The 21,747-nt window shown below is 43.7% G+C and overlaps 3 protein-coding genes across 12 annotated transcripts; all 3 read left to right on the top strand.

The window, feature by feature from the left end:
- The first annotated feature begins 2,233 nt into the window (after nt 1-2,233).
- LOC103699864 lies at nt 2,234-5,410 on the top strand. Its single transcript, XM_039124052.1, has 3 exons — nt 2,234-2,502; nt 2,605-3,763; nt 3,959-5,410. Exons 1-3 carry the CDS (start codon nt 2,234-2,236, stop codon nt 5,408-5,410), a joined length of 2,880 nt encoding a protein of 959 aa, XP_038979980.1.
- A 1,105-nt stretch (nt 5,411-6,515) lies between these two features.
- LOC103718622 (dephospho-CoA kinase) lies at nt 6,516-15,933 on the top strand. 10 transcript variants are annotated; one of them, XR_005511105.1, is made up of 7 exons: nt 6,516-6,700; nt 10,990-11,135; nt 11,691-11,971; nt 12,960-13,834; nt 13,973-14,064; nt 14,237-14,349; nt 14,977-15,933. XR_005511105.1 is itself a non-coding variant. In XM_026809086.2 (4 exons), the coding sequence occupies exons 1-4, from the start codon at nt 6,593-6,595 to the stop codon at nt 13,013-13,015; spliced, it is 591 nt and encodes a 196-aa protein (XP_026664887.2). In that variant the 5' UTR covers nt 6,516-6,592; the 3' UTR covers nt 13,016-14,351. The 10 variants fall into 10 exon arrangements, 3 of the variants coding, with proteins under 3 accessions (XP_026664887.2, XP_026664886.2, XP_008805755.2); XR_005511107.1 differs by having other exon boundaries at nt 11,691-11,760; nt 11,854-11,971; nt 12,960-14,349; XR_005511106.1 differs by lacking the exon at nt 13,973-14,064 and having other exon boundaries at nt 12,960-13,085.
- Nucleotides 15,934-18,823: 2,890 nt separating this feature from the next.
- Nucleotides 18,824-20,714, top strand: LOC120110267 (heavy metal-associated isoprenylated plant protein 35-like). Its single transcript, XM_039124762.1, has 3 exons — nt 18,824-19,206; nt 19,314-19,389; nt 19,519-20,714. Exons 1-3 carry the CDS (start codon nt 19,165-19,167, stop codon nt 20,265-20,267), a joined length of 867 nt encoding a protein of 288 aa, XP_038980690.1. The 5' UTR covers nt 18,824-19,164; the 3' UTR covers nt 20,268-20,714.
- The last annotated feature ends 1,033 nt before the right edge of the window (nt 20,715-21,747 follow it).

Here is a 21,747-nt window from a genome sequence, read left to right as displayed (position 1 = left end):
TAATACTTTGCGAGGGTATTCATGCAATTTCACATATTTAGGAGGGTTTACATGCAAAAAATTTTAATTTCATTTTTTTTATTTCAACCTATTTTAACACTCGAATTTGTCTAGTACCTGCTTCTCAATGTTTTTTTTTGCATATCTACTCATTAAGGATATTTCAGTCATTTTTAATTTGAAACCGCTAATTTTTTGACGGCGTTGTGTAGGTATATATGCTAGAAAAAATAAAAATAAAGGATATACATGCAAAACAAGTATTTTATAAAGGTAAATATACAAATATCAAGTTGAGGAGGATATTCATGCAAATTTCAATATTTAGAAAAGTGTGTATGTAAAAAAAATCTTTTATTTTTTTATTTTAATTTTTGCATGTAGTTGATCTCGTTGCTTGTGGAGGATCCATGCCGAGTTGTCGCGTGGAAATGGTCTTTAGACCCAACCAAAGCTTTAACTACTATTTAAGAACATAACCTGAATCTAACCATTCAACTTGCTCTTTGGATAAGAGATTGGCTTAAAATCTAAACATTGCAAACCTTCCACATTTTCGATTTCATATTCAATCTCATCTGATCCAATTAGTATGATCTAGTTCGGCGTGACCCATTGTCCAACCTGAATTTCGTTTAAGATAGAATTAGCTCGTGTTGAATTTGTAAAAATTAAATTTCTTACAAATAAAAATAAAAAGCTAGACTTGACTACAGCGACCTCCGTGGTATCACGCTACAAGTTTAAAATTGATAATTAGTTACATAGCAAACACTGATGGCTGGCAAAAGCCGACGAAGGTCGCGCGCCGCCGGTCGCCGCTGGCCGGAGGAGGGGAAGGGCTGCCCCCGGAACCTCCCATTGGCTACTGCCGACTTGCCCTGGTCGATGAACCAGGAGACGGCTCGGCCGAGTCCGGGGACCCGGAGCTGAGCCAGCAAGGCGACTCGCCCCCTCCGCGGGCCGACCCGGGGCCTAGTGGGGTGGGCAAGGCCCGGGGCCCAACCCAAAAAAGGCCCAGGCCCCCAGCGGGCCTTGGCCCACAAGGGGGCCCGGGTCCGGTGACCCAATTGGCCCAGCAGGCCAATCGAGTACTGGCCCAACGCGCCCGGGCCCAGAGGGCCGGGCGTCGGGGCCGTGGGCCGGCTGGTGTAGCCCAGGGCGCGCCTCGAGCCGGTGGCGCGCCACGCGCTGACGGCGCGCTCCGAGCTGGTGGCGCGCCCCGCGCTGACGGCGCGCTCCAAGCGGGTGACGCGCCCCGCGTCGGGGATGCGCATGGAGGGGAGCTCCTGGCCCGCGTCGGGGGCGCGCGTGGGGATGGGGCCGCGCCTTGCGACCGGGCCGGGGGGTTTTTAGCTGCGCAGGGCCAGCAGGCCCATTCTGCGACGGGGCCGCCGGTTGAACTGGTGTTGGGCCATGGGGATGGCCCGCGAGCCCAGGTCCCCCTGGTCCACAATGTCGGGGGCCTACAGGGCCAGGGTATGCGCAGCCCGGGTCCCCCTGAGCCGGACACTTTGGCCCAGGACGAGCGGACCTTGGTCAGGGGCCCTGAGGCACTCACAGGGCCTTTCCAGTATAGCCCACCCTGTCGGGAGCTGGATTCGCGGCTGGGGATCCCCCAGGCTGCTAGCCAGGACCTTCCTATGTTGGGTGCGGGCCTAGATGGGGTCGTTCGTTTTGGCCTTACACCCCTGACCCCGAGCGTGCTGGAGGATACCACCCCAGGTAGGTGTGTGGTGGGGGACCACCCCACCCCACGCCTGGAGGGGAGTACGGCCGTGGCAGGAGGGGGCATGGACCACTCTACTGCCTTGCAGCATGTCAGGGCGGCAGTTATGGGGGTTGTACCCACGACCGGCGATGTGGAGGAGGAGCGAGGCACCCTGGGCGTCGAGCCTGAGGATGTTCCCGCGACTCTAGGAGAGGAGGAGTCTGAGGCCGACTATGTGGACTGTGACCCATGATGATTCTCGCTTGGAATTGTAGGGGGGCGGCCAAGCCGTCCTTCATGACTTCTTTCAAACGGTTAGTATAGGTCCATTGTCCGGAGATCTGTTTCCTCTGTGAGACCCGATTATTTGGCGAGGGACTCGGACGTTTGAGGCGGCACCTTGAGAGGGACTGGCAGACCTATGCGATCGACTCTCGGGGGCTGTCGGGAGGCATTTTGGTCCTGTGGAGGCGTGGAGTGACGACAGTTGATGTCTTTCACAACTGCCCCCAACAGGTAGTCATGGTCGTGTCGAGACCTGATGTTGCCCCGTGGGTGCTGTGCGGTGTGTACGCGAGCACGGACCATAGGGTTAGGAGAGTCCTTTGGCAGGAGATCACCAACCTAGCCGCCCAGGGTATCCCGACGGTTGTGGTTGGTGATTTCAATTGCATCCAGTGTGAGAATGAGAAGCGGGGGGGCGCTGCCTTTACTGATAGAGTGGATAGGAGGGAGTTCCGTGATTTTGTGTCGCGGAATGGCCTGGTAGACTTAGGTTTTTCGGGACCACAGTTTACTTGGTGTAATAATCAGCGTGGCAGTGCTAGGGTCTGGGAGAGATTAGATAGGGCTCTTGCGTCCCCAGATTGGATCCTTTGATTCCCCACTTGTAGGGTCACTCACCTCCCTCGGATTGCCTCGGATCACTGCCCTCTGCTACTTTCTACCTCATCGAGTCCCACCCACCATAGCCCCTTCCGCTTTGAGAAGGTTTGGCTGTCGTACCTCCAGTCTTGGGATATTATCCGCGACGCATGGCAGATCCCGGTGCACGGGGATGCCATGCAGCGGGTCTCGCGCAAACTTGAGTTGACCAAGAGGCGCTTGCGCCGTTGGAACCGCGAGGTTGTGGGTAACATTTTCCGGCGTTTGGAGGGGATAGAGACCTCGATCGCTGAGCTGCAAAGGAAGGAAGACCTAGGGGGCGTGCTTCCGGAGGACGATATGGTTGACCTTCGGAGCCTACTTGCGACTCACCATTCGCTGCTACGGCAACATGAGGTCTTCTGGAGACAGAAATCTCGTGTGCAGTGGGTAAGCGAGGGTGATCGTAATACAAGCTTCTTTCATCGGACGACAGTTATCCGGAGACGACGGAGCATGATCCATTCCCTGCGCGATAGGTCCGGCCATCGGGTGGAGGGTGAGCCTGCCATTCGACAGGTCTTGCTTGATTTTTTCCGCGCTAGAGGGACAGAGGATGAGGAGGCCCATGATGGTCACTACCCTCTCAGGGTGGACGTGGGTATTGGTGAGGTTGAGTGTGCATCCCTGATCCGACCAGTGATGGCACAGGAGGTGCATGAGGCGGTCTGGGCCTTGGCAGCTGACAAGGCCCCGGGACCCGATGGTTTCCCCCCTTTCTTCTTCCGGCGGTATTGGGGTATTATCCGACCAGCAGTGGTGGAGGCCATCCAGTGCTTCTTCACCCAGGCAGCGATCCCTGAGGATTGGAAGGCCACCTTCATCACGCTTATGCCTAAGCGCCAGGATGCGGCTGAGCCTTGTCACTTTAGGCCCATTAGCCTGTCCACAACCTTATACAAGGTTGTGGCAAGGATTTTGGTGGGCAGGATGAAGCCCCTTTTACTTGGCATCATTAGTCAGGAACAGGGGGCCTTTGTAGCTGGTAGAAATATTTCTCATAATGTTATGTTAGCCCAGGAAATGATGTGGGATCTTCGGCGGGCATCGAAGCGGCACAGCTTGATGGCAGTCAAGCTGGACATGGAGCGGGCTTACGACAGGATCAGGTGGAGTTTTCTCCAGCGGGTACTGGAGGTGCACGGCTTCCCCAGGCAGTGGATTGGGTGGATTATGGGGTGTGTCCGGGGGCCAAAGTTTTCTATCTTGGTCAACGACACTCCATCAATTTTCTTCGAGTCCACGATGGGATTACGACAGGGATGTCCCTTATCCCCTTATTTGTTTATTATCTGTGCTGATATTTTATCCCGTGCTTTGCAGGGAGCGTGTGCCAGCCGAGAGCTGGAGGCCTATGTGCCAGCACCGGGGGCTCGCCCTATCTCCCATTTACTCTTTGCTGATGACTGTCTTCTCTTGGCCAGGGCACGGATTCCAGAGGCACGGGTCCTACGCAGGGTGGTGGCAGACTATTGCGTGGCATCCGGTCAAAGAGTGAACTTCCTCAAGTCTGCCATTTTCTTCAGCCCCAGCACAGAGAGCGGAGTCAGACAGGAGATCAGAGGGATACTGCAGGTACCGGAGCAGGAGGGGACGCTGACCTACCTTGGCGTCCCTATCACGGGTCGGAGGCTACGGGTGGCCGAGTGCTTGGGCTTGGTGCAGCGGGTCCAGAGCAGGCTGGAGGGATGGAGGGCATCCTCCCTATCCATGATGGGGAGAGTGACATTGGTCAGATCAGTGCTGGGATCTATTCCGGTGTACCTTATGGCCAACACAGTGGTACCGAAGACGATTCTGCTGAGAATCGAGCGCCTTCTTCGGAGCTTTCTGTGGGGGTCATATAGTGGAGGCCATGGAGTGCATCTGGTAGCTTGGGAGCAGGTTTGCCTTCCTACTAGCGAGGGTGGTCTAGGGGTGCAGTCCCTCATTGAGAGGCGTGAGGCACTCATTGCCCGGCACGCGACCCAGTTTATGTTAGTGCCACACAGCTTCTGGAGTCAGGTGATGGCAGCTAGATATGGTCGGGGGGCTTCAGCAGCAGCACGGACCGGTCGTCGAGTCTCCTTCATGTGGCGCGAGATCGGGAGGTACCTGCCATCAGTTGCAGCACATACCAGGTGGTTGATCGGCGATGGCCGGAGTATTGATGTGACCAGTGATGCGTGGGTGGACACCCTTCCCCTGAGTCGCTGGCCGACCATGGTTGATACAGAGGCAGTGGAGGGGCTACGGGTGTGCGATCTCCTAGTACCAGGAGAGGCAGAGTGGGATGAGGCCAGGTTACGGCTGTTCTTCGGGGTACACCTAGCTGTGAGGATTCGGTCCCTTCCGCTACCAGGATGTGGGGGGCCGGATGTCAGAGTTTGGGGCACTTCGAGCCGGGCCGGTGTTAGACTGGGAGACCTCTCCCGCGCCATTCAGCCAGAGCACAAGCCGGGGTCAGATTGCGCTTGGATCTGGAGGTCCGGCCTCCACCCGAGGGCAGCTCTCTTTTTGTGGAAGGTGTTCTGGGACCGCCTTCCGACGAGAGCAGTGCTGAGCAGGCGTGGCTGGGGGATCCCTGCGGAGTGCGGGACGTGTGGAGCTGAGGAGATAGTGGACCATGTGCTCTTTCAGTGTACTTGGGCGATGTCGACATGGCAGTGGACAGGGATCCCGCAGGGGGCCCGATGTGCGCGAATACAGTTCCTTAGTGTGACGCGGCAGTGGCTAGCTAGTCCGCAGACTCATGAGGAGGGCATCAGAGCGACTTGCACAGCCCTTCAGATCTAGCTGGCAAGGAATGCTCGTACTCTCGGCCAGCGCAGGGTGTCACCGAGGTTTGCAGCAGAGTTTGCTCGAGCACAAGCCACGGAGATCAGCCATATCCCTTCCTTAGTTAGACCTTTGACAGCTCGGGACACCTGGGGTTCCCCCCTTGCTCCGGCAGCTCCTCAGATGGTGTTTTTCACCTGGGAGCCCCCACCCCCGAGCTTCCTCAAGGTCAACTTTGATGGGTCTGTGTTGGATGGCGGCTCGTGAGGTGGTGCAGGTTTTGTCATACGGGACCTGCATTCCAGGGTTGTGGCCGTAGGTGGCTGCCAGTTGTTCGCTACATCAGTCCCGGGAGCAGAGCTGCGCGCTGCCTGGGCGGGGCTTCGACATGCACGGGCGATGACGCGGACCAGCTCGATTATTTTGAAGGGCGACTCAGCTACTGTTCTTGGATGGATTCAGAAGGGGTTGAGGGGTGAGAGCTTAGACCACCCCTTGATCCGCGATATAGTCAGAATGATGAGAGATGGGGGGGCCATCCAGGCCAAGCATGTATTTCGGGAGGCCAATGGGGCGGCTGATTGGGTGGTCGCCTATGCGGCCCACCATTCGAGTTACGCCCTTTGGTCAGGGGAGGGGGAGCTGCCACTGGCACTCCGCGAGATATTGGATTTTGATCTTATTGGGTGTATTCATACATGTTCTGTATGAAGCACCCGCTTCAGCAAAAAAAAAAAAAAAAAAAAAAGTAAATATACTACAATTATTAAAATTCAAAGCATGCAATTTACTTGTCATGCATCGGAAGATTCACGTGAAGCTTGTTGTACCAATTATTTTATAAAGATAAACATACAAATATCAATATGTTGGATCTGTTCAACCATCACACGTTATCGACAAGAAGAAGTAAGAGAGAAAAAAAGTTTGAAGGTTTTGAATCTTTTGATGGCAACGGCGGAGGAGCCATGGTGGAAAATTTTGCTTGGTACTGAAAGATAGAACGCGTTTAAATCTCCAATGGGGTTGGGAGTTTTTGACGGTCACGATGAGTCAGCAGATGGAGACACGTGTACAGCTCAGATCAAGCCTTCAAATTAGTTGGTTGGTGGGAAATGGGAAGTGGGAATACTTACCCTCGAACCCCTCGTAGTTGGCCCTCCCCGCCGGCTATTATCCGGCCGTCGGAGTGTGAGGGCGATGAGGATCGTAGGATTGACGGGCGGGATCGCCTCCGGCAAGAGCACCGTCTCCAATCTCTTCAAATCCCACGGAGTTCCCGTCGTCGACGCCGACCTCGTCGCCCATGTAACTCTCTCTCCCTCACACGCATGATTCTTACCGTCAAATTCTCGAAAGTATAGATTTGTTTTTTTAAGTTTATCCCTTTGTTTTTTATAAAAAAAATGAACAAGATAAAGGGAATTCTTCGCTCAAAAAAGAAAATAGAGGGAATTCCATTTTTCTCTATAAGATTATTAGGGAAGTTTTTTGTTCATGATTTTGCGTTTGAGTGATAGATTTTGTGACGAAGTTGTGGATATGGGCCGCGCAGTTAGATTGCATTAGCTTGAATTGTAGATCCTGCCAAGTTTCCAGAGCTCTTTCAGCTAGGAATTCAGCAACAATTTATGGTGTTGAGGTCAGGTTAAGATCTGGTAGTAGAAATACCTTCAAACTTAAATGTATCTTGTCTGGACGCATAAATTCAAATGTAATAGGGCATAAGGATGGTTAAAAGGCTAAACATATAGATCGAGGCAGATGACATGCTTTATGAGGAAATTCTTTTAAGTAGTTAATTTGATTTCTCATTGTTACTGCACAAAAAGTGTTAAAATCATATGATTGATTAGAACCTTGATTGATTTGTGATTGATTGTGCCAAAGTCTTACCAAACTTTGTAAACCTCCTAGTCTATATAAAGGCTGCTCCGGTACATTGTAACAAAAAGACAGAAATATAATTTTCTTCTCTCTTTTTTTTTTTCAATATAGTATCAGAGCCACCGATCACTTAACCTACTGCCGTCCTCTTTTCCGCCTTTTCTGTGGTCATCCTCGTCGCTTGCAGATCCTCTATTTCTCTTACCTCGTTTGGGGGGTAGCTGGGGCTCTGGCCTCGGCGGCTTTCAAAGCCCCCTTCTTCTCGTCGAGATCTCAATAAAATTCTAGCCTTCTTTCTTTCTTCTTTTTCTCTTTAATTATTTTTTTGTATTTTCCCATTATTTTTTTTTTGTTTCACTCTAAATTTTAAAAAAAATATGGGTTGCTGTGGGTGCTTTCTTCTCACGAAGGGGGGATTTTTTTTTCCAAGTGCTTCATGTGAGGGGCTCTTAGCTAGCTTTCGTTTCCCTCCCTTTGTTCCCTCCCTCCTCCGTCGCGGAGACCGAGAGATAGAAACAGAGAGAGCAAGGGAGCCATGGAGGCCTTCTTCTTCTCCTAGCCTTCATCTCCTTCTTGTTCTTCTCTTCCGAAGGCATTAGAGGATTCAATTTTTTCTCTTTGAGCATGGCTTCACCTAAGGATGAAGTTGGGAAAGAAGGCTTGCTCCCTTTGCCACCAGTCATACCACCGCATGTTGCCCCAATATAGGTTGAACCTTCTTCCATGACCAGAACATCAAGGCCATGTACCAAAAAATCTACAAAGGAGAGTTTCGATGCCCGTGGTGATTCTCTCTTGCCCTCCCCTTTGACCGAGGCAAACGCCTGCTTCTACGGTCAGCCCTCCGACGAGCCGCATGGTGAAGCTCCACTCCATCATCGAACACCACCGACGGGCACACGTTCGAGTCTGCACATGCGAACACCATGAACTTGGGGCTCTGGCTCTTAGCAAGCGTGCGGAAGACATCAAGCTTTTTCTCCCTTCATTGGTATCCCGTTTCCATGATCTTCTCTACATCTCATTCTTCCTAGTTTGGTTGGCATGCTTTTTCGTGCTGATTGCTGGTTTATGTGTCCTTTCCATCATTGGGACCTGTTGCAATTTCTTGACCTTGTTTTACATATTATTTGTTATGCTGCACACGGTTTTTGCTCCACCGGAGATAAGAGAGTTAAGCTCCCTGAGCACCCGCATCTAATGCTCCTATTGAGGGAGTTAAGCTCCCTGAGCACCTGTTTTCAGTGCTCCTGTTGAGGGAGTTAAGCTCCCTGAGCATCCGCTTCTAATGCTCTTATTGAGTGAGTTAAGCTCCTTGAGCACGTGCTCTTGTTCCTCTGTGCCGGTGACCTTCTCCTCCACAGCATCGTTGAGCATGAAGCAACGCGCCAAACCATACCATCAGAAGCTTGGTGGGTAAATTTGACAGGCGCGGTTTCGTTTTAAAACCGTAGCTGCAGCGCGTCAAACCGTACCGTCAAAAACTTGGCAGGTAAATTTGGCAAGCGCGGTCTCGCTCCAAACCCCAGCAGCAACGCGTGTAACTATACCGTCAAAAGCTTGACGAGTAAACTTGGTAGCGCGGTCTCGCTCCAAACCCTAGCAGCAGCACGTCAAATCGTACCGTCAGAAGCTTGGTGGGTAAAATTGGTAGACACGGTCTCGGTCCAAACCTCAGCAGCTCTTACTCCTTTTCATATAGTATGTCAGTTTTTTAGTACATTCGTGATCCAGTTTTCACAGCTGATCAGCTTGCAGACGTCTTCACCAAAGCTCATTCTTCTGGCATCTTTCAATCTCTTGTTTGCAAACTCAAGTTGGTGTCCACTTTACCACTTTGAGTTTGAGGGGGATGTTAAAATCGTATGATTGATTAGGACCTTGATTAATTTGTGATTGATTGGGCCAAACTTAGTCGGCCTTACCAAACTTTGTCAGTCTCCTAATCTATATAAAGGCTGCTCCTGTACATTGTAACAAAAAGACAGAAATACAATTCTCTTATCTTATGCTTCTTATTCAACAAAAAGCATGATGTCATCAGGGTCTAAAGTATAATATCCATAATTACAATTCATTTAATTATCCTTTCATGTGCTAATTGAAAATATTATATATCATTTAGATTCTGCATTCTTGTATCTGTACCGGTCCTTATTGCTTCTACTACTTTGTTCTTTAGTTTCTTTTAGTTTTACCTCCCTTTTCCATGCCTCCCCATTATGACCCTGAAAACTGATTCCATAACAGTTGTCATAATCTCATATATTGCTTCTATTTGCATAAATAGGTAAATTGCTTCCTTTCTTATGGGGCATTGTCCTAATTACTCACATTTCCTTGGAAGTGCTGCACTTTAGGATCAAGTTATATGCAACAATATATGCGGGCATTGGACCGTATTGAGATCATAGATAATGAGACCCATGGAAATACCACTAATGCAGAAAACCAACATAACGAGCTACATATGATGTCAGCTTAAGTCATTGACAGTTGCAAATGGAACAAAACCTTTTGCCCAGTATTCATAGCACATTTGATTTTTAGGAGTGCAAGGAGGGGTTTTGATATCTTCAGTTGATCTTTAATTTATTTTTGGTTAGAAATTAATATTTCTGGATTTGGGTAATATTTTTGGAGTTGCAAGTCATGTGAGAATCCTACTTTTGAGTGTATGAGTCTTATCTGAGAAGAAATGATCTAAAAGAGTTCATACTGAGTATGATGTTGGGTTACAGGAGGAAGAAATGATATAAAAGAGTTCATATTGAGTATGATATTGGGTTAGAAGAGTCTAAACTTATTCACGAATGTGTCTCAAATTGCTTTGATTCTTTTATGAACATGTAATAGTAGTGAGGAATCTTTTTGTGAAATATTGAGCTTTGTTAAAAAATCCGTCATCTTCGTCTTTCTGGATATGTCTTCAAGCTGTAGAGTTGGTGATGGCTGTTACCCTGTACAATGATTTCTTGAGAAACTGTACTTTGATCGTTCCATCGGGCAACTGATCTTGGTCCAACTTTAGGCGTTCTTGAGTTTCAACTCTCAGAGCTCTATATTACATACAAACTAAACGTAAGATTCTAGGATATTGATCTCATGCCCTTTCCTGCACATCTACTTTATTTCATTTAACTTTGCAGTTTTCCACCAATCTTTTAGAATCATTATTGGTCCTTTACCTTCTTATAGCTAAATTGGACATGTCAGTCTACTCCATCAATTTAACTTGATGCCTACCACGACCTTTTTACTCTTACCTAGTGTCAACATTCTTTTACATGTGACCTCTCAATCTAGTATTCATCTTTCATGAATATCTGGGTGATCTTAATCTTCTGAGCATCCTTTGACTGATTTGATCTTTCATCAAATTATAAAATTTTGCACATGCAGCACTATCCCCTATGTTGTATACTGTTATGTAAATAATTTTTTTCATGTTAACCTATGGTTATATAATCTCGTAGTATTTTCTGTGCAGTAACTTGTAGTTTTACTGTGCACTTTGTGTTATAATACCTTTCATTATGTTCAGGATATTTGAGCTATGATGTCTCATAATCATGTTCCATTATCTTTGTAAACATTTTTATTTTTTCCCATTGTCTATCATCTTTTTTTTTTTAAAAAAAATGCAAAACAACATTGAAACTTACTCTTTGTTGGAAGATATTGCTAATTCTGGAGCTAATTTATTTCAGGATGTAGTAAGAAAGGGCACTGGTGGTTGGAAAAAGGTTGTAGCTGCATTTGGCAATGATATTTTGCTAGAGAATGGAGAAATTGATAGAGCACGCCTAGGTCAAATTGTTTTTTCTGATTCAACGAAGCGTCAACTTCTCAATCGGTATGTAATTGAAGTTGGTTGTAGCCTCTAAACAAAAGGAATGAGAAGAAGGATTCTTAACAAGGGAATAAGCTTGTTGGAGGATATCTGCTTAACATTTATTTTAATGCTTAACTGATAACAGTGAACTTGGTTGCTACCAGTATAGCCTTCCAAGTCACCCTTGGGATTGTGGAAGAACAACTTAATTTCATGTTAATATTAATGTTCTTTGTGAAAAGTCATTACCTATAACTTAACGCAATAATATAGGTTGCTTGCATTATTTTTGTGTGGCCAATTCAATCATGAAGGTATAAAATTGACTAGATTATGGCTGAATTATTTTGCTTATTCTCACTTTCTGTAATTTTGGCTTGTGACTTCCCTTCTTAATAAAAAGAAAAGAAAAGAAAAGAAAAGAAAGAAAACTTGTGCACTTTTATGATTTTTTGCTTTTATAATGGTTACAGTCGGAGGAATTGAGGTCTTTTAGTTATCTAGCGAAAGAAAGAAAAAGTATGTATTTTTTATTAATTTCAAATTGTTGCAATTTTTTTGTCTCTCTCTTTGCAGTCTGCTGGCACCATATATTTCTTCTGACATCTTTTGGGAAGTAATGAAGCTATGGCTCAAGGGGTCCAAGGTTATCGTTCTTGACATCCCATTGTTGTTTGAGGCTAAGATGGACAAATGGACTGCTCCTATTATTGTTGTATGGGTTGATCCTGAAACTCAGGTACAACGTCTAGTGGCAAGAGATGGCATACCTGAAGAACAAGCTAGAAACAAGATTAATGCTCAGACTGCACTAGACTGGAAGAAGACAAAAGCAGATATAGTCATCAATAACTCAGGTACAATTGAAGAAACAGAACTACAGTTTCAGGAGGTCCTGAACCAGGTTTCCAGGCCTTTAACATGGAAGGAACTCGCACTATCCAGGGAAGGTGTTTTCTGGGTTTTTTTATCTGCAATTGTAGGTGTTTTAGTGGTGCAGAAAAATTTAAAGTGATAATGAGCATTACCTATCAGTGAACTTCTCTGTTGATCACACTTACGCAAAATGAGATTATGCAATTTATATTTAATTTATTGAACTAGCTTGTTATAAGCTTCGCAGTTCTGCTTCCTGACAACCTTTTTTAATGCGAATCAAAACATCTTGCATTCTGCTTAACTGCTCAGTCTAACTAGGGCTGCATTTTGTTGTTTCTCTTGGAGTCCTGCACTTACTGATTGGGGAACAGTAAACACTTGGTTTCTCAATTGAACTGATTTACATTTTCATCTGTTTTTAACAATTTGAATGCTAAGACAACTCTTCTTTAGTCATGCTATGTTGAACCCTTCAGTTTCTTTCTTGAGTCAATTTACTTTTTTTTCTTTTTCAGTCGGTAGCGAACATGCTGTAACATGTCAGTTTAGACAGGGATAAGATGTAATTGAAATCTGCTTCCATGAAAGATTTTCAGCATTTTATTTCTTTCAGTATGCTCCTGTACCATTTCCTTTGCCTCAATCTCCTATGTCATCACATGCTGCTCAGTAGTAATCCCCCTTGTTCAGATGTTTAGGGAATAGGGATAAGAACCAATTTTTTTGAGCTTATTACTAGACATCAAATATTCTACCTTCATTATTGTTTTTAACTCTATTATTTACTGAACATCAAATACTTTAAATCATGCAAGATCTAATTATGTCCCTCCGGGACTTATAAATAAGCACTGTTAGATATTACTGGATGTTCATCCATCCACCTCCCGCTGCTCGATTATACCACAGTTTTCTATCTATTGACTGTTACTCATGTAACTTTGCATGGGTTACTGTTATTACCAGATGGCATCCTGCACTGGAGGGCATGCTCTCAAAGTTTAAGCAGAGTGAGATCTTGAAATCACTTGCATGCACTGTGTTGTTGAAGCTTTGCAGAGTCAGAATTGCTCGAGGAGTCATCATATCTACGTAAGTGATATATGGTTTTAGTGTCAAAAGGATTTTTTTTTTTCGAGGTGTGTGTGATAAGGAAATATGCGAAGACATCATCAATGCAGTTATGTATAGTTTTGATGCTTGGTGCCAAACACAGGTTACTACACACTGACCATGTCAATTAAGGGGTTGATGGGTTTAATGTTTAGGGTTTTGAGAGAGATACAAACAATGCATTATTTTTTTTTCTCATGAAAGTGGCATACTTGCTAACACCATGCATTTAGGTTAGACAAATTATAAGATCACAGTCACAGACCGAATATTTGGCATTCTATATTGGAACAGATAAATAGATAGGCAGCAGATATACATTAAGGCCGAGACAAATATTATGATGGCCACACTACTGACATGTGAAAGTATCATGCATGGGGGGTTATAAAGCTAAGCTTTACGAAGCTTTATCATGGGCGCCAGTTGCATGGTGTCCTCTCAGACAAGGACGGAGAAAAGGATGAATAATTGAGCAAGGTGGCATCACCTAAAAAGCCACCAGCATAACAATAACATGCAACTTAAAGAGCTGCAAGCAGGGACATTGATTCACGGAGTGCCCCATGCCGCTAAGCTATTAGATTCACTTACCAGGACACATATATATGGAGATGATCAGCAGATATCAGGATCCAATCTATATCTATTATGGATGCTCACAGTATATATGTCATTCTCAGCTTTAGCAGTCTTCTGAATCGATGGTCCCACGGCAACTAATTGAGGTAGGATCCACAAAACGGCTCATACTGCACTAATCTTGGCATCTTGTGCTTTGCTTGTCAGTGCATGCATGTCTATCTTTCAGATCAAAGCCTCTCATTGGATCTTTTATCTTTTTCTTTGGGGTTATCTATCTAAAGTTTGAGGATGTTTTGAGGGAGCGCACTTAGTTTAAGGCTCACTTTGAGTCTCATGATGGTTAAATTCACTCGATATGCTGCATTAATTACAGGTTTGCCTTCCTATCTTTCCTCATTGTAGAGCTTAATCTGACTGCTTCACTTCTAGACTAAAACAACACACAGCAGAACCTACTCCCAGCTTCCTACCTTAATGGACACTTTTAAAGCATTCGTTTGTTCAAAAATACATTTATAACCTAAACTTCTGCTAGATTTACACAGCTAAACTTGGAGCAGTGCAAATGGAGCTACTGAACGAGCTCACAGTCTTTGTTATGCCAGGCGGGGAACCACAAACTAAGACATGCTGGGTGGCGCCACAGTAGCAATATATGGTGATGTATTCTTTTCCAGCATGCACTTTTGCAACCACATAAAAAAATATTCATAGTTTTGAGATGTACAGTATATTGGATACCTTGGAAAAATGAAAACTCGTGAGCTAATAACTATCCCATCTGCTGTCAAGTGTCGAGAAGCTTTTTACCCTCCACTTGCCTCAGTTCTCTTGTCCCTCTAGCCTACTAATAAACAAATCCAATCACTTTGCACTCCAACTTTCCAAAAGACTACCCAAGTGGGTTATTGGATTTAAGCATAGAAAATTAGGTTTGGGATTGGCATTCGATAAGAAAGAAGAAGGCAACCTTCTATTCATTGGATACAGCAACGTTCTCTTCTTTTTTTCATAATAGTAAGATGATCTAAATCCAAACAAGAAACGTGTCATGTGTGGCCTGTGATGTTTCATGGCTCCTTTTGCTTTAGACTGCTCACTCCATCCTGACTTGGATCCTAAATATTGCCACCATCAGAAAGCCTAGCAAACCTTACCTTCCTACTAAAATGGCCATTTTTTACGTTAGCATCAGACCTTTTTCTCAAAAGCATACTAGCACTGAATCTAAACCAAACAATCAACATCAAAGTTACTAATCTGGATCACATATTTTACCTGACAGGTAAAAAGCCATGCAAGGCTAATGGTGACGGGAAGACAGGGGGACCACCAATCAGATCGCATGATAAGGGGTGGCCATTCCACCAGATATGACCCACGTACCTCTCTCTCTCTCTCTCCCCCCCCCCTCTCCACAAAGGTGTGAAGTCACCTCTCATTCTTCCATTAGCAAGCTCAAACCACAGCTCAGTTAACTGAACCTATATGAAAGCTCCAATCTCCCTCTCTTACTTAAAGGAAACACCAGTTTGATATGACAAGTGAGTTCTATCATTCCTTTTCTTTTGTCTTTATAGTTTATAATAGAGGATCAATAGGCTAAAGGGTTGGTGAGGAAATTATAAACTACACTCATTAATGAGTTAAAAAAACCACCCACCACCTGCCTTCTTTCTTGCGTCCTGCCCTAGAGAAGTCAATGCACTAGCTAGGGCTGGCTCTCCCAAAAACTCTAAAGAAAGAGAGAGAGGAGAGAGAGAGAGAGAGCGAGCATGAGCATTTAATGGGTGTAAGAAAAGAAGCTAAGCAATAAAAAGCTTTTAGAACCAGGCGTTTTTCTTTCCTTCTGAAATATCTGATGCCAGCCATTAATTATACAGAGGACTACGATAGAAATGCGGCAGCTTTGTGCAGCATTGGCTTGGCTCTTACAATTGCATCATCCATGATGGAATTGATTCTCCTCCTTCTGATCCAAGAAAGTACATTCTGATCTTGAATAGTTCGGTAATAATGGTGCATGCGATCACGGGGCATCTTAATTTATTATGACGCTATTTCTCCTTCAACATAAAAAAAAACAGCAGATTTATTGTACTCCCACCCACCTCATATCCTTGGTTCAAATGTTGATATTATGGGCTCTTTGCTCCAAGATTCTTCAAAGAGCTTATAAATAGCTTGATGGAATAAATGAAATACTAAGAAGTAATTTATGTAATTTTGACTTTCTTTCGTTTCTTTTATTTCTTACTTCATGTGATGTCCTAAACAATATTGTTTTCTTTGCATAAAGAAATTCTTCACTTTCCATATCCAAAATGTTCCTAATAAGTTTAAAATTTTTCAATGTTTATATGATAAATAGTTGCCTAAAAGTAGGACAGTTTTAATTGTACATCCAATTAAAAATAATTAATAATACGAATTGGTAAATATATTTCAATTTTTGAGGGATGCACTTCTCCTATTTTATTCCTTCGAGGATTTAACCAAGTTAGATATGCTTTTAGAAATGGGAATAGCTATTAAATGAGAAGAGTGCGTGATTGTGGCAAAGAGGGCCTTCGTCTGCTTTGTCATAAAAGGTAGAAATTTCGTGTATGAAAACTAAAATGTTGGGCATCATAGGCAACTAGATTCAAAAGCTTTTGTGTTAATATCATCGATCCAAATTGGTACCGCCTGCAACTAGACATCAAGCTAATATTTGATGACATATTCTTCTTCAAACAATACTCGATGCATTTCAAAGATTTTGTTGAAGAAAATTGATTGAATTTTACCATATTGAGACAACACCTATTGTAACTTGAAAAACTATTGGATAAATCATGTATGGATGTTCTTCCATCATGTGATATAAAATCATTTTTGAAATCAAAATTACCAAGGTTGACATGCCACCATTTCTTAGAGAAGGTTAATTGCTAGGACTTGAGGGACTTGAAATTAAAAATAAAGATTGCTGATAGGTTACATATGTATGTGTGTGTGTGTGTATGTGTGTGTGTATATATATATATATATATATATATATATATATATATATATATATATATATATATATATATATATATATATATATATATATATAATGGCTTTTTCTTTTTTGTGATAATCCACTTCTCTTTTCCTTACAATAATAGATTGCCAAAAATTTTCAATATTATCATATAATAGCCAGATAAAAAGCCTGTAGATCAAAAGATTGGATCACGAGAAAGTGGCAGTAGCAACATTAGCCATTTGTAGAAAGAATTCAATGTACCCTATGTCTTTTCCATGTTGATCATCAATAAGCATTTCTAAAGGGGGGAAAAGAAAAGAAAAGAAAAGAAGGCATATCTTATTAATCACAGGTTGTTGCATACGCTCCATGCCACACTAAAAGTCCAAATCTAATTACAAGTCAGATCAAACTCAATTATAAACATCCTGATCTGCCCGCAGTCAGTCTCAAATGAGCCTACGCTATAGAATTCTCTAGTCCATATAGATCATGCATAAGATCCACTATGATACTATTTGTAAGTAAGTTTCACTTTTTTGATCCTTTGCCTAATGGTCTTGCTGCTATTGTCAATGCCGACTGTTGGCAGGTGGCCTTTTACTCGAGCAAGAGGATGATTGATTTGCTCATTCTCCATGGGTTGTTATTTTTTGTTCTCCTCTTTTTGTTCAGGAGGGGCAACTTTTGTCTGATCAGATAGTATATGGCTTGGTGGTTGCTGGATGGCTTTCACTTGGTGGCTACCAGTGCCAACTTTTCTGGTTCTGGAATATGGTGTGCTCTCTTATACAGGCTTCGCTGCTGATTCTAGTTTTCAGATTTTCTTTGCCCCAGCATTTAGTAGTTTCGGATTCTTATCTACATCACAGCTATCAGATATCAGTTTCCAAGGGGCTACCAGGTTTTCTGTTTCTCTTTGCTGTTACTTCCTATATGAGGCACCAAATTTCAGTGCTCCTTTGCTTTCTGATTGCACAAGTTTTGGAATACTTCAGATGTCCTGGTTCTGATATCTTTGGTTGTTTTTGTTGTATTATGAGTGAATCACTTTGTACTACTTGTGGCTCACTTTTCTGCTGGGTTTTTGTCCCTCTCATTACCCTCTATTAGTTCTTGCACTGATATCCTTCACTTTGCTAGCCTATCTTGTACAGCTAATGCTGACTTTTGTACTTAGGGGTAGGCTATTGCATATCTTGGTTTTGTAACTATCACTGTTTGCTATCAATACAGCTCAATGAGCTCCTTATTCTACTAAAAAAAGGTTAATCAAAAGATGTTATTTGGACTTCTTCATCTTATATAAGTACTTAGAATCTACCTAATATATAATTGATATAGAATTAAATACATGTCCTTATAGGTTCTTACAAAGGCATAACCTATTAATCAGTCATATGATTGAATCAAAATTTTGGGACTCCTAATGACCTAACCCAGCTGATCCATGATCCAAAAGGAATGGGACATGCCATCATCTAATGATAATGATATGAGTGGATTTTTTGAGCATGGGTCTTATTGTCTCAATCAATTTCATGCTTCCAATCTTTGCTTCATCAAGCCATATGGATGGCCATGATTAACCCTCTTTGCCTGGATGGCACTTTTGTCCGGATACTAAAGCCTAGTCTGTCAGTTTCCACCTCCCATACCCTCCAATACCAATACACGAGCATGTGCCATATGCTCCCTTCCACAAAACCAAACAAAAATCATATTAGAGCATGCATCATAGAATAGAGAAACTTCTACTTTTTCATATTTTCTCTAGCAACCATCTTAAAGAGAAAATCCAAAAGTCTGAAACTTCTACTAACGGAGTTGTCAGTTCTGTAATTAAAAAAAAAAATAAAAAATTATACACAGTACTCTTTTTCTTCCTCATTTTTAGAACATGCTTTTTATCGATACATACTAGGCTAAGTAATACATATTAAGTAAATTAGTCATATAACAAGCCAATACATACATTTAGATAAATCGATATACAATATCGAGAATATGGTGTTCACTAGTACACAGTAGATCGATGGAGAGGTTTGATGAAAAAGAAAGAAGATACCGAGTCTTTCTTGACGTCTATAATTTTTTTTTTTTTTTTTTGAAGTTACTGGATCGGCCAATGCAGAAATTTTATTTTTATTTATTTATTTTTTTAAAAGTGTTAGAGTAAATATAGCAAAATAAAAGTTAAGTGCTCTATGATATCCTGCTGTCGTATGATTTTTGTTCCATAAAACCCACCAATAAAACACCGACAAATCCCCCCCGCCCCCCTCCCTCCTCTCCTTGCTCCCCTCTTCCATTTCTTCTCTCTCTTTACCATCCCCCTTTCCCTCTCCTCCGCTCGTTTCCCTTGCCTACATTCCTCTCTCTCTCTCTCTCTCTCTCTCCCTCCCTCCTTTACCCCCCCAACCCCTACTCCCACTATCTCTTTATTCCTCTCTTTCTCTCATGGCCTCAGCTGAAGAAGGTCCAGAACCGCTGAAATACCAGGTACTTGAGTTTGCAATCCAAGTCTTTCCTTAGTTGTGCTCTGTTTTTTCCAATGAAAAGTTTCATTGAGAACAAGGTTCAACGTAATGGTTTTTTTGGTCCTCTAGACTTTGACCTTGAAGGTCGCCATCCACTGTGAAGGTTGCAAGAAGAAAGTGAAGAAGGTCCTCCAAAGCATCGAAGGTAAACTCTGTCAGTTTAGGATTCCCCTGTTCTTCTCTGTTCTTGAGTTCTCTTCACAAAGACTGGATTTTTATTGGGTTCTCTTCACCAAGATTGGATTTTTATTGGGTTATCTTGGGAATTTCTCAGGCGTCTATAAGACTACCATCGACTCCCAGCAGCAGAAGGTGGTCGTCACCGGAAACGTTGAGGCGGAGACCCTCATCAAGAAGCTCGTCAAGACCGGGAAACACGCCGAGCTCTGGCCGGAGAAGAAGCCCAACAACCCCGCCAACAACAACAGCAGCAGCGGTGGCGGCAAGAAGAACAAGAACAAGAACAAGGCCTCCGGCAAACCAAACGAGCAGTCGGAAAACCCTGACACCAATCAAACCCCCAAGGCCTCCGGCGACGATTCTTCCCCTGATTCCTCTGCTCAGCACGATGACAAAGCCCCGAAGAACAGCGGCAAGGATTGCCCAAAGGCCGATAAAAAGGAGGCTGGAAACTCCCCACCACCTGAGAAACAGGACGGCGCCGCTGCCGCCAGCAGCGGTGGCGGCGGCAAGAAGAAAGGGAAGAAGGGTCAGAAGGAGAACAAGGGCGCCGGCGGTGGGGGTGAACTTCAAGTGGTGTCAGAGGAGATGGGCGGCAAAGCAAGTGGCGACGGTGGTGGCGGCTTGCCGGCATTCAATTATCCGGTGTACCCGACATCGCAGCCGCCGGCCTATATGGTGAGCTACAGCTCAGTGCAGCCGAGTGCAAGCTACGGCGGTGCCTACTACCCGATGTCGATGAATCAGAGCAGCTATTTCTACTCCGGTGCAACAGCGGCGACGGCGCCAGGTTCATATTATATCTTTAGTGATGAGAACGCCAATGCTTGCAGAATTATGTGAGGATGCTGGAATCCTGATCTTATGCAGGCCTTTTGTTCCCATGGTGCAGTGTAATTTGCAGTAGTTCTAGGTGTGAGACTGAAAGTATGTATGAATGAATGAATGATGAATGAATGTGAGAGTGTTAAGCTTATACTACTTGTGTAAGCATAATGGTGGAAAGTGGAGGTGAACATTGTAGTTTGGATGATTCTTGTAGCTTTTTAACTGTGTAGATGGTGGAAAAGATGGGAAAAGTTGAGGGTTTTGTTGTTTTCCATTAGGTGGTGGTTGCAGGAAGCAAAGGTGACATCTTGTTTTTTGAGTTAGGGTTTCCCTCCTTTGTTGAGGGGGAGAGAGGACAATGATTTCAAGATGTGTAGTACCTGGTGGAGTTACATTTACCTTTGAGCTGTGTAATTTATTTTCAGGACTGCTAGATGTATGGCAATTGGCAGCTTTTATCTACATGTTGCATATGTGGCAATTTGATTCATGTGGGGCCTTGGATTTGAAGAGAGAGCAACAACTTCTGTTTGATAACAATGTAAATTTGGCAAACTTCATTTACTTTTGTGGTTGAAAAGCAAGTATATTTGTCAGATATTAACTAACCTTCTCTCAGCATGAGGATATACTTAATAGATGACAAATATATGTATTCACCTCCAAGCAAGAATTTTGTCTGATAGCAAGAATTATTGGTGCTGCATGCTCAATTGGAGACAGTGCAGCTTTGTCTACAGATATCCTTGTGAATTTTGGTCTAACTTGTGTATATCATATAAGGATTTCTATCTGAATCTAGATACTTGCAACCTTGTCATGTTGGTATTATTAAATTTATCTAGATTACTCTTATTTATACTGTATTGAAAGTAGTAGTTTTCTCCAACCAAGTATTTAAGAAAAAAAAACATTTAATTGGAAGATGCCCTGAGTTTAATCTGAAATGATCAAGTAACTGATGAATATTTGGTAGTTCATGAATCATGCAAAATATATGAGTACTTCCAGCACTGCTTGTGCATTCATATATTGTTTTTTTTTTTACAGTTTCTCTTTCCTTTTAGTTCTTGAATTCCTTCCTAGCCTATGTTTTATGACATGCAAACTTGTGACCATTCATCATCACCTGATAGTACCACACTATTGCTCACCTTGGCTTCCATAATACTGTAGTTTTATTTTAAACGCTCTCTCTCTCTCTCTCTCTCTCTCTCTCTCTCTCTCTCTCTCCATCTTATTATAATTTAAAGCATCTTTGTCTCATATTGCTTAGAAGAATTTTGAATGGTTGTCAGAAGAATTTGAATGACAATTGTCATGTTTACTCTTACTGTGAGGGCCCCTTCTCAATAAAGCGAATTCCATCAGCTCATGTGCAATGTTGCAGATATATTCCATAGGTCAATAATGAAGACAAACACCAAAGTTTAAGCTTCTTGGGTCAGGTGGGATTTTAACTGCTGTATCAACTGATAATGTAAAAGTTAGCGGG

This window comes from Phoenix dactylifera, chromosome 3, assembly GCF_009389715.1.
Source record: "Phoenix dactylifera cultivar Barhee BC4 chromosome 3, palm_55x_up_171113_PBpolish2nd_filt_p, whole genome shotgun sequence".
Classification (NCBI taxonomy): Eukaryota; Viridiplantae; Streptophyta; class Magnoliopsida; order Arecales; family Arecaceae; genus Phoenix; species Phoenix dactylifera.
This window is presented reverse-complemented; position numbering and strand designations above follow the sequence as displayed.